General features: G+C 43.3%; 1 protein-coding gene across 1 annotated transcript; it reads left to right on the plus strand.

Moving 5' to 3' along the window:
* Window positions 1-4,610: 4,610 nt before the first annotated feature.
* Window positions 4,611-11,596, plus strand: taldo1 (transaldolase 1; the record flags this gene model as incomplete). Its single annotated transcript, XM_024145175.2, is given in 8 exon segments — window positions 4,611-4,738; window positions 5,772-5,879; window positions 6,313-6,444; window positions 6,958-7,133; window positions 7,324-7,521; window positions 10,742-10,790; window positions 10,792-10,885; window positions 11,150-11,596. Coding segments are annotated over 8 exon segments (918 nt in total), but the record flags the coding sequence as incomplete, so codon positions are not given.
* Window positions 11,597-16,532: the final 4,936 nt, after the last annotated feature.

Consider the following 16,532-nt stretch of genomic DNA (forward strand, 5'->3'; position numbering starts at 1 on the left):
GGACGCTGTCACGCCCAACTAGTCAACATTTGGTTCTCACCAATCGTGACACTAATGCTGGTGTAGTTAAAAATGACACTAAATTGCAGAAAGACAACCTAAACATACCACATTCAACGTTAGTTGCGTTAGGTTACATATGATTTATTACAAATACAATGTTATCTGCCCTCGACTTGACATTACCTGTCTCCCAGATTCAGAGAACTGGTTCCTCCTCCGTTTGAATAAGGAAGTAGAATTGATTGTAATCATTTAGTTAACTCCATTGTGTGTAAACCCAAACATTTCCTCATGCTTGCTACTGCAAAGTCAGGATTGGACAAGACAGAAACGGTCTGCCTGCCACAGGGCTAATGTTAACCAGGCTGAAATGGCGCACACCGTTAAGTGGATAGGGCTTTTTGATGACAGTGCTGCCTACAGTCTCTACACAAGACATGCTTTTTCTCAGGCATAAGTGAAGGCTGTGTTTGGCGCTCACAGGTTTTTGTTTCCCTGAACTGCAGCCAGTCTTTAGGACAGGTTATTCAATGTTTTTGCTCTCTATAGAAAATACACTGTTGCAGAAAACTTTGAAAAGAATGTGTCTATGTAGGACCAGTCACTCAAATTGGCCTATGATTCTGAAGATTGACCAAGGTATCTGTGACCTTGCTTCATCCTCAGCAGTTTCAGCTTTTAGACTGTGGTGAGGAGGAACCTCGATTACCCATAGACCCAATTTTCATGTTTGTGAAAGGGTGCACTTGTCCGAATCCCATTGTGAAAGGACCTCCACTGGCCAACTCTTGTGCGATTGCAGTGGCATTCATTTTGCGTCAACTGTTTGAAGACTGTGCAACTCTTGGGACTGCCAATACTGAAGACGTTGCAACCACACCAGTTAGTATTGGATGTTTCTTTTCTCATGGCTTACTACAGTCATTTACCAGTGGTCATGTCCAGTAGGATTAAAACAGGAAACATCACTTCAAATTGCGCGTCAAGTTCATTAGCAATCTTTGTCTTGGCATATAGTTGTGATATCCATATGGCTGTTTGTACATATTTGCAAAGCCTAATACCTTGTTACCTTAGCTACGTTAAGTTATTTAAGCTGACTCATGATGGTTTTAAGTGTGGCGTCATTTGACAAATATTTTGCTGGCATGCAGATGCGTGAAACAGCTCAGTAATTGCTTACAATTCCACAGTTATCCCAATGATGGGAAGGGTGTAAATGTAATCTCTTTCAATGGAATAAATGCATCAGATTACATTGGCACAGAACATGCTTTATCTTGCCAGTTGCTGTCTTTGTTCAGATGGGGGGTGGTTAGTGTATCTTAGGGTTGGTCTCTGTAGGCTTATATGGCTGGACTGATTCAGCTAAGCCTTAGTCCTTCAAGAAAAGACCTCACCAACAGACATGAGGGWTTCTGCCATGAGAATTACTAAAAGAAACAAATGAAAAGTGCCTCATAACTTTTCTCAAAGGAACACACTTTTGGCATCTTTACCTTCCCTTACATGTTGTAAACCCCACAAGTGTCATCTTCTGTCAAATATTGACTGGTTGCAAGCACAAGCTTGTTCAAATTGAGCAACCCTTTTTTTCCTTGTCCCTGTGGAATTTGTCAGTGCATGGTTAGAAGTGCACCCCTGTACTCTTCCTTAACCATGTGGGAAACACATGGTCACTCTAGTGTTTATGCATGGCAGTCATCTGGTGTGCCTAACAAATGGAAAGTAGTATACAATTTGCAGCAACACTTTAGCCTGAAGTTGCCCTTCTAATATGCCATGTTACTCTAACTACTTTTGTAACCTCTGTGCAGATACTGCACTGTGGTAATTGCAGATGTGGCACATAATCATCGAACTGTTGTGAAAAGTACACCAACTTTGGTTTCTAATTGGGTGTTTTATTAATACATCAATTCTATAACTACCAGGTATTTGAAGTGGAGGCCTAACCCAAATATCTGACCCCRTGGGGTATGCCCCAAGCTCTCATTGAACAGTTACACAATCTAGATTCACTTTTTTCTGGCAAGACAAAGCTCTTGATATGGAGAACTGTCTGCATGTTTTCCACAAACACAATATTTTCTGACTGCCTGGTTATCCAATCTTTCTCAAAAGAACTCCAACAGAATTCAGCTACCAGAAGTTTGTACTGTTCATTCACAAACGGCTTGTTTGGATATGCTATTTTGGATTGTTAAATCACTGGCAGTAATACATAATGGTGATAACATGGGTGGCTGTGGGAATGGATTACAAATCGCTGCCTGCGACGGATCCAGCCATAAGGACTGGCTAAAAGAGTAGGGTATTCGAACAGAATGAGATGGTGAGAGCCTAGAATGTTTTGGTTGTTTTCAGAGAAACACAGGGGGCCTTTGTGCTTCATTGTCGCCTACTCCCTGTCAGTGGCAGAAGCTTGGCCAGCTGGTCTAAAGCKCATCGCCACAGGCCTCCCTCACTGTAGCTGACATATCACAATGATGGGAGTACACTATACTAATCAAAACTGGAACCGGCGAGTACCCTGATCTTAGGCTGAGAAGGCTATAGTAAAGGCCCTCCAGTGCAAAGTAGGAATAGCAAAACAATTGTGTTGTAACTTAAATATATTTTTTAAATTGCAGTGGGCGGCAGGTAATCTATAGTGGTTAGCGCGTTGGACTAGTAACCGAAAGGTTGCACAAGGTAGTTAACCCACAGTTCCTAGGCCATCATTGAAAATAAGAATTTGTTCTAAACTGACTTGCCTTGTTAAATAAAGGTKAAATATATATATTTTTATTTGCAGTGTCTGAGGAACAGGAATTTGGGTTTTTCATTCAAATTTCTGCTCTTACCCCAATGTCACACTCTGTATTAGACATTCACCTAGGATGCTTCAATACTAGGCTACCTCACAGACTAAAGGGATTTAACCTTGAATGTTTCATTTGAACATCGNCAAGACAAAGCTCTTGATATGGAGAACTGTCTGCATGTTTTCCACAAACACAATATTTTCTGACTGCCTGGTTATCCAATCTTTCTCAAAAGAACTCCCTACAGAATTCAGCTACCAGAAGTTTGTACTGTTCATTCACAAACGGCTTGTTTGGATATGCTATTTTGGATTGTTAAATCACTGGCAGTAATACATAATGGTGATAACATGGGTGGGAATGGATTGCAAATCGCTGCCTGCGACGGATCCAGCCATAAGGACTGGCTAAAAGAGTAGGGTATTCGAACAGAATGAGATGGTGAGAGCCTAGAATGCTTTGGTTGTTTTCAGAGAAACACAGGGGGCCTTTGTGCTTCATTGTGTCGCCTACTCCCTGTCAGTGGCAGAAGCTTGGCCAGCTGGTCTAAAGCCCATAGCCACAGGCCTCCCTCAATTTAGCTGACATGGCATATCACAACGATGGGAGTACACTATACTAATCAAAACTGGAACCGGCGAGTACCCTGATCTTAGGCTAACAAGGCTATAGTAAAGGCCCTCCAGTGCAAAGTAGGAAAAGCAAAACAATTGTTTTAACTTTAATATATATTTTTTAATTGTATTGCAGTGGGCGGCAGGTAATCTATAGTGGTTAGCGCGTTGGACTAGTAACCGAAAGGTTGCCCAAGGTAGTTAACCCACAGTTCCTAGGCCGTCATTGAAAATAAGAATTTGTTCTTAACTGACTTGCCTAGTTAAATAAAGGTAAAATATATATTTTGAATTGCAGTGTCTGAGGAACAGGAAATAAGGTTTTTCATTAAAATTTTTGCTCTTACCCCAATGTCACACTCTGTATTAGACGTTCACCTAGGATGCTTCACTACTAGGCTACCTCACAGGCTAAAGGGATTTAACCTTGAATGTTTCATTTGAACATCGTGTGTCATTCTTCTACTGCAGTGTTACAGGTAGACAATGTGCTGTTTTTCCTCCCAATGTTCTGCTTTAGTTGAGGAAACTGCAGTTGGCTTGTATCTACAGTAGCAGTCACTGAGACCAGTGCCTCTTGACCAGTCCAAAGCTTTCTCTAGTTCTCTCTCCTGTATAAGTGACTTTTTATTCAAAATAGACATKAGCAATATCTGAATAGACCTTTAACTGAATTCAGGGCTGATAGCAGTTATTTCACATCTCAGGATAAAGTTGTGTACTATGAAGGCTTGTATGTACCTTGGGACTGAAGGCGTCCGCATGCTTCCCAGACGAAACGGTTCGGTTGAGTTCCTGCATATATTATGTTTTGACTTTTTTCTGGCGGCAAGCTGAAGTTGAGGCAAAGTCTACGCCCACTTGTAGGTGATCAGTCAACAGTAGGGTTTCTTCAAAGTATTTGTCAATCAACAAGTGACTCTATTTCATTGACAAATACTGCACCAAGCAGTTAAAGTAAAATTGCGTGACTATGATCTCCTTGGCAAAAATGTCACTAAGGAATCTGTCATGTTTCTTGAATTAATTCTGATTATTTTGAGGAAGTGTACTGACTATGGTTTCTCAATGGCCTAACACTATGGCCACTTTCTCATTTTCATGCGTAGGTCTAGTGAACACCTCGCTATGAACACCTAGTGTTGTGAGCTGCTCTTAACTTGTGTTGTCTCTCCCACTTCTCTGAACAGCCATTGAAGAGTACAAGCCCCAGGATGCCACCACCAACCCCTCCCTCATCCTGGCTGCTGCCAAGATGGCCGCCTACCAGCATCTGGTCGACCAGGCCATCAAATACGGCATCGCCAAGGGCGGGTAAGATGGGCACTCTGAAATGTATACGACCCCTACCGTTTCAATGACTGGTGAAATAAGCTCATGTAATCATATTGCAATTCTGCACTGCTTCTACATTTGTTTAGTAGTTCACTGACCTCCCCTTTAAACAATGGGATTTTGAGTGGGCAAAGAATCAGGCGTTTTCTGTTTGCTCAAGATAAGTGTTAATGCAGGTGCCCTGAGGGTGCTGATCAGTCTGCCTRGCCTCGCACATGCCTGCAAATTATACATGTGTTTCACGGTCACTTCGCCCCGTTATGATCATTGTCTTGGTGATTGACAACTTTGAGGTGTCCGTTTGCAACTGGCACTAATCATTTAYTCTAAAGAACAAATATTTCCAAGCCACTGAAGTACATCTGAAGACYTCAGTTTTGGGCTTTCCTATAATTATTTGACTGGTTTATAATGTCGTATTTCCAAGCCTCTAATGCGCTTTAGAATATTAATCAGTGCCAAATTGAGAATGCATTGAGTAGGACTGAGGTGAGAACGTGAATGAATTTTTCAAGTTTATTACAGCACTTAATTAACTGGGTAGTTTGAGCCCTGAATGCTGATAGGTCAACAGCCGTGGTATATCTGACTGTACCACAGGTAGAAACCTTTTTTTTACTGCTCTAAATACCTTGGTAAGTTTGTAATTGCAATAAGGCACCTCGATTTGTTATGTGGCTACGGTCTGTATTAGAACAGCCCTTAGCCGTGATGCTTATTGGCCATATACCACACCCCCTAGGCCTTACTGCTTAAATATACACATTAACACCTGCTCTTTCCATGTGACTGACCAGGTGAAAGCTATGATCCCGTATTGTCACTTGTTAAAGCCACTTCAATCYGTGTAGAAGGGTTAAAGGAGGTGGGGGTGCAACTCAATATTTGTTTGGTGTACTCAAAGTGATTACTTGGTTAATAAAMCCTTAGTCTACTGCTAAAAGCTATGATCACATGTTTGCTATGCTTGCGCTATTGCACCTCACCAGTATRCTGTTCCTCTGTCCATCAGACCTGAGGAGGAGCAGGTCACCAACACCATGGACAAGCTGTTTGTGAGCTTCGGCCTGGAGATCCTGAAGAAGATCCCAGGCAGGGTCTCCACGGAGGTAGATGCCAGGTACATGAAAGCCCCCTGCACCGCTTGGGCCTACATAAGTCGATCATGTGTTTTGTATCTGTCGACACCAGTTTACAGCTATCAGAATAACACCCACTCATCAATTATGGTTTCAATATAAATATCTGAACATAGCCATGTAGGCATTATCAATTTTTATGTGGGGGAATGGTTCATGTGAAATTCCATTTACGAATATGCTCAATTCCACGAAGTAGCTGATTGGACTTGTTGCCTCAAATACAACTTGGAGCCTTTACAGATCAGGAAATTGATCCTTTAACTTGACTCTAGCTCAATGAATAGTCTCAAGTTCACAGCAGAGCCTCAGACTCAAATGACTGGTATGGAGTCCACAAAACGGCTTTACCAAATAGTAAWCGTTCATAGCGTTAATATTTAGATTAACTCAACCTCTCCCACTCGACATCAGGCTTTCGTACGATAAGGATGAGATGGTGGCTCGGGCCCTGCGGATCATTGCCTTGTACGAAGAGGCTGGTATCAAGAAGGACCGTGTTCTCATCAAGCTCTCTTCAACATGGGAAGGCATCCAGGCTGGCAGGTGTGTGAGATGGAGGGAAGGACATGAGTCATCTACCTTACAAGGGCATTTCTTCATCTGGGCCCAGTTTCAAAAGTTATCCAACTGGATTTCGCTGATTAGGCTTAAGTGGAATGKATAGGTCGAGACTCCCCATTTCAAGTCAATGATTTGTCCTTTCTATGCATTTAATCCTYTCCGGTAGGTGAAATCCAGTTAACTTTTGAAGAAATGAATACTGTAGCCGTGTGTAAATATGCACATCTTGGAATGTGGACTAAAAACAGATGTTAGGCGTTCTGTTGGTACCCAGTAAAGTGGAATGTCTTCAAAAACATGCTGTTTTGCCAAAACTAATTTGATGCAAATGGTTAAACAACTTACCTGCTATGTTCTGTGTCAGTTTACCTCCAACCTAGAAATAATTTGTGTCAATCTGTCTCTAAGAAATGTTGGTTTTGACAGCCATGGAAGCACAGTGAAGCTCTGCTGTTAACTGTCCTTTAATGTGCCTGTTAATGTGTGTACCTGCAGGGAGCTGGAGGAGAAGCARGGGGTCCACTGCAACATGACCCTGCTGTTCTCCTTCGCCCAGGCAGTGGCCTGCGCCGAGGCCAAAGTCACCCTCATCTCACCCTTTGTGGGCCGCATCATGGACTGGTACAAGGAGAACACTGCCCAGAAGAGCTTCGAGGCCCATGAGGACCCAGGTATGGGCTGACTGATCCATCATTTGATAGCATGAGTGTTAGCTTCTAACAACTTRAGGTTGGCCTCAACAGTCCCAGACCTTACCATTATGAGTATAAATAAGATACTTGGGTGTATTGATTGACTTCATTACTGTACTGGAGTGGCTTTATTATGCATAAACYTCTTTATTTTGATCTCTTCACTCAGGTGTGATCAGTGTGACCAAGATCTACAACCACTACAAGAAGTATGACTATACCACGGTGGTGATGGGAGCTTCCTTCAGGAACACCGGGGAGGTGAAGGCCCTGGCTGGCTGTGACCTGCTTACCATTTCCCCCGGCCTACTGGGAGAGCTGAGCAAAGACCACAGCACCATCACGCCAATGCTTACGGTTCAGAAAGGTAACAGGACTCATTGCTACCCCCTACAGGACACTAGTATGAGCTCCCTGGAACAGTTGGGAAAGAACATGTAAAAAGGTCTGTTGTGATATCACATTGTGGTTGTCACATGTGCTGAATACAACAGGTGTAGACTTTACTGTGAAAGAAGCCTCTAACCAACAATCCAGTTAAAAGAATATTTACTAAATAAAATAACATTGAGGCTATATACAGGGGGTATCTGTAGAGGCAATGTTTGGGGGTACAGGTCAGTCCATGTAAATAGTCCTGGTGGCCATTTGCTTGTTCAGCAGTCTTGAGGCTTGGGGTAGAAGCTGTTAAGGAGTTTTTTGGACCTGGACTTGGTGCCCCGGTACTGCTTGCCGTGCAGTAGCAGTGAGAACAGTATGACTTTGGTGACCGGAGTCTGACAACTTTATATAAAATATTTTTTTTTTGGGGGGGGGTGCTTCATCTGACACCGCCTAGTGTATAGATCCTGGATGGCAGGAAGCTTGGCCCCAGTGATGTACAGTTGGCCGTACGCATTACCCTCAAGCGCCTTTATGATCGGATGCCGAGCAGGTGCGATACCAGGCGGTGACGCAACCGGTCAGGATGCTCTCGACGGTGCAGCTCTAGGACTTTTGATGCTGGGGACCCAATCTTTTCCGTCTCCTGACGGGGGGGGGGGGGAAGGTGTTGTGCCCTTTTCACAACTGTCTTGGTGTCTGGACCATGATGACTTGGTGCTGTGGATACCAAGGAACTTGACGCTCTCAACCTGCTCCACTAAAGCCCCGTCAATGAGTTTGGGGGTGTGCTCGGGCCTCTTGCCTGTCGTCCACAATCATCTCCTTTGTCTTGAGCACGTTGAGTGTGAGGTTGTTGTCCTGGCACCACACGGCCAGGTCACTGACCTCAGCAAACTTAATGATAGTGTTGGAGTCGTGCTTGGCCAAGCAGTCATGGGTGAACGGAGTACAGGAGGGGACTAAGCACACATCACTGAGGGGTCCCTGTGTTGAGGATCAGCGTGGCAGATGTGTTGCATACCATTTCCACCTGGGGGTGGCCCATCTGGAGGTCCAGGATCCAGTTGCAGAGGGAGGGAGGTGTTTAGTCCCAGGGTCCTTGGCGACAAGCTTTGTGGGCGCTATGGTGTTTAACTCTGAGCTGTAGTCAATGAACAGCATTCTCACATGGGTGTTCCTTTTGACCAGGTTTTGCAAGGGCAGTGTGGATCATCTGTTGGTGGTATGTGAATTGGAGTGCGTCTGGGGTAAAGTGCAGGCCTGTGCACTTCAATCTGGCCTGTGATTTTTTTTATATGACTCCCTTCTCCCCAATTTCGTGATATTCAATTGGTAGTTGGTCTTGTCCCATCACTAACTCCCATACGGACTCGAGAGGTGACGGTTGAGAGCCYTACGTCCTCTGAAACACGACCCGGCCAAGCCACACTGCTTCTTGACACAATGCTCGCGTAAACCAGAAGCCCGCTGCATCAATGTGTCAGAGGAAACGCTGTACACCTGGMGACTGTCAGCGTGCATGCGCCCAGCCTGCCACAGGAGTCGCTAGAGCATGATGGGACAAGGGAATCTCAACCTGCCTAACCCGGATGACGCTGGGACAATTGTGCGCCGCCTCATGGGTCTCCCAGTCACGGTCACCTGTGACAGAGCTTGGGATCGAACCCAGGTTTGTAGTGACGCCTCGAGCCCTGCGACGCAGTGCCTCGACTGCTGCGCCACCTGGGAGGCCCCCACAAATAGATTTAACAGACCATTGGACCACCAAAAATGCAGCCCTCTGAATTTCAAAATCCCAACGTGGCCTCGGCCAAGTTTGCCCATCCCTGGTCTAGGGTTTCTGGGATGACTGACGTGAGCCATGACTGGCCATTTCAAAGTACTTCATGGCTACTGATGTGAGTGCTACGGGGCGGTAGTCATTTAGGCATCTTTGCTTTGGAACAGATGCTTTGGAACAGATAATGATATTTGTATCAGTCAGGCCTGGTTTCAAATGTAATCTGTGCTTGATTGTGTTTGCCTGGCTTAATGAACCAATATAATGGTGTAAACTGCAAACCCTGCCCATATTGCACCCCAGACAGTCTAGTGTGAACTCTAAAAGTATTTGAAGGGTTTCAAATGGCGTTTCATCTCAGGTCTGGTCCATGCAGGTGTCGTTATAACATTGGTTCCTATTCTAATGGAAATCTCACTCATCATACGGGTTCAGTGATGCAGTAAATATACTATCAATGATGTAACATGTCTGTCACAACCATGATATCTAAGCACATGGAAGAAGCGCTCTTCCCTTACACTTCAACTCTAGATCGTATCTTCAGGACTCCCAACATAATACTGTGACTAATCTGCATTCTTACACTCCGGCTTCGTTTTGAATGTTAACCTGCTCAAAGCGTCAGATGGGAACAAGGGGCTGATGGGAAGGATGCGTGTCATGCACCAGACACAATATTTCCTCTAATAAACCACACACAGCAAGCAGAGGGTAACCATGTACTGTATAAATAAGCACTAATTCAAGCCAAATATTTTGACAACTTTTAAAAGTTGAGTTCCGCTGAAATAAATGTTATTTCAAGGACATCATTTGAATTGTTGCGAACTGTCATGCAGTTCAAGGAAAGCTGGTAAAGTAGGTCTACTTGGAAGYCACCTTGAGGTAGCATCTGAGCCCCGTAGGTTACTGTTACACACTAGCAGGTCAAAGACCAAGTTTTGTTTTTGTTAGACCTCTAAGGAGAACTTGCTGAGGCCTTTAACATTGGTTATGCAGTCTTTATGAGTAGGAATGTAACCATTTTGCCTACTAGTTCAAACAATTTGAACCTCGGGAACAATGGCTGTAATTCACAAACCTGCAAAACAAGTTCATTGCTGTGTATTCAATGTTTGGTATATCTTGAGAGCTTCTCAAATGTCTTTTAAATGGATGCTCTGTCTCTTCCCCTGGGACAGGTCTGCGATTGAAAAAGGGTATATTTATCCTCCATACGTTGTTTCCTTCATTAAACACCTGAAACCATTGAGGGGATAATGAGGTCCTCTATAGGTAAAACCATATGCCGTAAGCATTCTGGTAGACTGCAGCCATACTACCAGTCCTTCAAAAGCCTGGGGACGGACTACGTAATCACATTGGACCAAGGATGAATAAACTAACAGCAATTCTTTCTCTCACTTTGTCCCCTGTTTAGCCAAGGCCTGTGACTTGGAGAAGGTTCACCTGGATGAGAAGCATTCCGCTGCAACACAATGAGGACCGCATGGCCGTGGAGAAGCTCTCTGACGGCATCCGCAAGTTCGCCGCCGACGCCATCAAGCTGGAGACCATGATCAAGGTGAGACGGGAGCACTGAGGTTGTAAACATTTCTGAATGACCTGTGGAGTTGGCGTATGGTGCACGTGAAGAAGTCCATGTAGGAACAGCAAGAACTATTGCCTCATAACATATTTAATACTTGTTTGGAACAAAGTAATGCTGAGAATTCTGTTACGGTGTCCTGCGGGTGAAAATTCGGCAATTTAAGTTCCTTTGCCTCTTGGGTTTTATTTCATTTCGTTTTATTTAATAAAAAAATACGCTTGCGTTCCTCCTCCACAGGAGAAGATGCTGAATGTGAAGAACGGCCAGTAAAGAGGGACCAGATGTTCAAACCTCCCAGCAGGAAACCATGACAGTTGTGACACCACCACTGGGGCCCCAAGGGACCAACTCTCCCACCTCCCCTGACCCAAAAGTGGGACCCCCTCAACACGAATGACTCACCACTGTAGGCCTGGATTGATCTGATTTACTGTATTTTTGTTTTGACTCAATGCAGAGATTTCAATTGTGAATCCAGCACTGATGCAATGCTATTTTTGTTACTTGCCGCACTGTAGATTTGGTCAGAGGCCACAACACACAACGGTCAGGCTCGGTCCAGTCTTTTTACTCATCAGCCCTTTAGTGATCTAYAAAAACAACTTCAAACTGTAACAAGTATGAACATTCCTCAGGAAAATAATGAAATGACAGTTTCACCAATTAAACTCTTTCTTCAGTGAACCTGTGTTTTTGTCCTGAATGTTTCATTCAGCCAGGAGTGGGTTGTTTAACGGTTCATGAAGCTTCTTTGTTTTTGGTCTTCTGGCTCACTTGTTGACTTTGCATAAATCTCCCCATTTTAAGAGATGCTTTGGGATAATTTAAAACATGCTAAATGTGGGTGATTGAGTGAAATGGGATTTTGTCCAAATATGCTAATATTTGTTAGTGGCTAGTTTATTAACCAAGTGTGGATTGCAGTCACTGTCCATAAACTAATTTTCTTTTTTTAGTTAAGGAAACCATTTTTGTAATATCTGAAGTATTCCTTTACTTCTGTCTAGAAACCAGTCCATAATGTTACACCTCAAACCATTTCTGTTCTACTGGATATCTTCCTAGTGAGGTATGGTCCAATTGCTTAAGACATAATTAGACTACGAAATGCCATTTACTTGGRTTAGTTTCAGTTTGTGCTGAAAATACGTCACTCATTGTAATTCAGTCATACCGTTTCCTCTTAGTCAGTGCCACTGGTCCAGCCAGTTCAGCATCATTTTTCAATCTCGTGAATTCCCAGCAACGTATTAGGSAACGTGAAAGCTGAGATGCAGCCTGAACTTCCTATCGGACCACAACTCGTTGCAGACAGCTGTCCATCTGGAGACCATTTGAGTGATTAAGGTTGGTATTGGAGGGAAGAGACAGATTCCTAAAGGATTACTTTTAAAATGTATTTTGGTCATGAGGTTGGACCTCTGATAAACAMGATTATACTTTTTGGTTGTGACAAGCTGTTTGCTGTTATGGGATTTGAGCTTCGATGGCTGTGTTWACACCTTTACCCTGAGAACCCAATTGTAATTTTGTTTTTCTGACTGTCCACACTAAGTTGTGACCCATATGGCATCAGCTATGGGGTGGTAGAAATAAAATAATTGGCAAAAGATCTGAATTGAGCTGCTGGTGTAAACGCAGCCTGTGAAGTTTCTTCATACTTGGCATAGACCAATGGTCAAACATCTGGATTCCATACATTTTCTAACATGTCCTGGTGTTTAGGAAAGGGGTGGAGTGTCAATGGTATACGCTCAGTGCATGAGTTCATTTTAAAGGGTAAATTTGCTTTTCAAACATTAACAAAGTTGCCACCCCACAACTGATTTGGTAAATAGCTGAGGGATGGGACTAGAAAAATGTAACCACTCAAATTCTTAGATGGCTAAGAATGCGAAGACTGATCAGCTATGATATACATTTTAACCATTTTAAGAAGCTATGTTTAAATTAATTTAGAAATAAAGGGGTAAAAAAGCTTATTGTTATGGTGTTAGATGGTTGAACTAACATGATGAATTATAAGTAATATTCAAGAATCAATGGTGTAATGAATTTAAAAGTACTAAAATTGATGTAGCAATTGCAGATTGCCTCTAAGGGAAGTAGAGTTTGTTTTCCCTCGGTAACGTAATGTAAACATGCACAACACAATGTTCTCTCCAGTCCGTGTTGGGGTGCTGAAATGTTTTCTTGTCAGCTTACATAGTTCAGGGCCTGTGGTTTGTCAGGTACATGACCACTGGTCAGATGTTAGTTGAGCTGGAACAAAAGCCTCAACACACCTGTGACCACAGGGCCCGTATTCACAAAGCCTGGAGTAGGAGAGGTATACTACAAAACCCAATCAATGAGTTAAGCAGCTTATTTGATCAACAACTAGACAGATACAGATTTCTGGTCATTATGTAACTTAAATGTATTTTTGTGTTGTCAATTAGTCATGCCCATTTGAAGCTTATCTTACAAAAAAAATATCAAGTTATTTCCGAATATTTAGCTGGCTAACTTATTGAATCTCCTTTCTAGTATAGCCGTCTGATCTTGGATTTAGAACATAATAAATAAGATGGGGATCTGATCCTAGACCAGCACTCCTCTGAGATGCCCTAATTCAATGTATCTTTACCAACTTACCATCAAGTCCATTGAAGTGGCGTCTAACAGGTCATTATTTCCTTACTCGGACTACGTTTAAATAAATCAAATGTTATTTGTCACATGCTTCATAAACAAGTGTGGACTAAAAGTGAAATGCTTTTAGAGAGAAGAGAGAAAATAGAAAAAATAACCCAAGGATATATACTTGAGTAATGATAACTTTGCTATATACATGGGGTAAGTACTGAGTCGATGTGCAGGGGTACGAGGTAATTGAGGTAGATATGCCTACTAGAAAGTGTGTGCCCTCAGGCCTGGAGGGAAGCAATAGCCATTCCATCTACCTAAGAATAGTAAAGCCCCCTTTACTGGCTCAAATAGCTGACCAATCAGCCTGTTACCAAACATTAGTAAACTTTGGAAAAAAATTGGTGTTTGACCAGATCCAATGATATTTTACAATAACCAATTGACAACAGATTTCAGCACACTTATAGAAAAGGACATTCAACACGCACAACACTTATACAAATGACTGATGATTGGCAGAGAAATTGATGATAAAAATATTGTGGGGGCTGTTTTGTTAGACTTCAGTGCAGCTTTTGACATTATCGTCATAGTCTGCTGCTGTGAAAAAAACGTATGTGTTATGGCTTTACACCCCCTGCTATATTGTGGATAAAGAGTTACCTGTCTAACAGAACACAAAGTGTGTTATTTAATAGAAGCCTCCAACATAAGTAGAATCGGAATTCCCCAGGGCTGCTGTCTAGACCCCTTACCTTTTCAATCTTTACTAACATGCCACAGGCTTTGTGTAAAGCCAGTGTGTCTATGTATGCGGATGACTCAACACTATACACGTCAGCTACCACAGCGACTGAAATGACCGCAACACTTAACAAAGAGCTGCAGTTCGTTTCAGAATGGGTGGCAAGGAATATGTTAGTCCTAAATAGTTCAAAAACTAAAAGCGTTGTATTTGGGAAAAATCATTCATTAAACCCTAACCCTCCACTAAATCTTGTAATTAATAATGTGGAAATTGAGTAAATTGAGGTGACTAAACTGCTTGGAGTAACCTGGATGGTGAACTGTCATGGTCAAAACATTTATACAGAAGCTAAGATGGGAGACGTCTGTCCATAATAAAGCGCGGCTCTGCCTTAACAATATCAACAAGGCAGTGTCTACAGGCCCTAGTTTTGCCGCAGCTGGACTACTGTTCAGTGCGTGTGGTCAGGTGCCACAAAGAGCCACGCACTGCTGGCCCTTAATATATCACGGAGAGCTAAAATTAATGATATGCATGTCAATCTCTCATGGATTCAAGTGGAGAGACAGCTGACAGTGTTGACAAGCTGAATGCACCGATGCTTCAGTTTAAACTACTACACACACGCTCAAACACCCATGCATACCCACAAGACATCACCAGAGGTCTCTCACAATCCCCAAGTCCAGAACAGACTATGGAGCGCGACAGTACTACATAGAGTCCATGGCTACATGGAACTCTATTCCATCAAGTACTGATGCAAGCAGTAGAATCAGATTTTAAAAACAGATAAAAATACAGCTTATGGAACCGGGGACTGTGAAGAGCACACACAAAGGTACAGACACTCGCATAAACACACAAACGCAGCACACACACGTACGTTGTAATATTGTTGTATGTTGGTATTAACATTTTGTATTGTATTGTAGTGGTGATAATGTTATATGATGTACTGTTTATATTTTGTTTTATATGTGATGTAATGCTTAATAGTGTTGGACACCAGGAAGAGTAGCTGCTGCCTTGCCAGGAACTAATGGGGATCCATAATAAACCCCAGGAAGAGTAGCTGCTGCCTTTGCAGGAACTAATGGGGATCCTTAATAAACCCCAGGAAGAGTAGCTGCTGCCTTGGCAGGAACTAATGGGATCAATAATAAACACCAGGAAGAGAGCTGCTGCCTTGGCAGGAACTAATGGGATCAATAATAACACAGGAAGAGTAGCTGCTGCCTTGGCAGGAACTAATGGGATCCATAATAAACCCAGGAAGAGTAGCTGCTGCCTTGGCAGGAACTAATGGGGATCCTTAATAAACCCCAGGAAGAGTAGCCGCTGCCTTGCAGGAACTAATGGGGTCCATAAAAACACCAGGAAGAGTAGCTGCTGCCTTGGCAGAACTAATGGGGACCAATAATAAACCCCAGGAAGAGTAGCTGCTGCCTTGGCAGGAACTAATGGGGATCCATAATAAACCCCAGGAAGAGTAGCTGCTGCCTTGGCAGGAACTAAAGGGGATCACTAATAAATACAAAATACAAATATGTACATATTGGTAGGAATAAAGTAACTAGGCAACAGGATAGATAATAAACAGCAGCAGCGTATGTGATGAGTCAAGAGTTCATGCAAAATGGGTCAATGCAGGGGGTCTATTTAACTAACTTGGTTGTTGCCCTGGCACCTCACTGCTATGTCACTGACCTCCCTATAGGCTGTCTCATCGTCTTTGGTGATCAGGCCAACCACCGTTGTGTCGTCAACAAACTTAATGATGATGTTGGAGTCGTGCGCAACCACACAATCGTGGAGTCATGGGGGAACAGGGAGTACAGGAGGGAACTGAGCACGCACCCCTGAGGGGCCTCGTGTTGAAGGTCAGTGTGGCAGATGGGTTGTTGCCTGCACTCACCACCTGGMGGCGGACAATTAGGAAGTTCAGGATCCAGTTGCATAGGGAGGTGTTCAGTCCCAGGGTCCTGAGCTTAGTGATGAGCTTGGAGGGCATTATGGTGTTGAACACTGAGCAATAGTCAGTGAACAGCATTCTCACATAAGTGTTCCTCTTGTCCAAGTGGAGAGGGCATTGTTGAGTGCAATAGAAATTGTGTCATCTGTGGATCTGTTGGGGCGGTATGCAAATTGGTGTGAGTCCAGGGTGTCTGGGATGATGGTGTTGATGTGAGCCATGACCAGCCTTTCAAAGCATTTCTTGGCTACAGATGTGAGTGCTAC

Source organism: Salvelinus sp. IW2-2015, unplaced genomic scaffold (assembly GCF_002910315.2).
Source record: "Salvelinus sp. IW2-2015 unplaced genomic scaffold, ASM291031v2 Un_scaffold7025, whole genome shotgun sequence".
Taxonomy (NCBI): Eukaryota; Metazoa; Chordata; class Actinopteri; order Salmoniformes; family Salmonidae; genus Salvelinus; species Salvelinus sp. IW2-2015.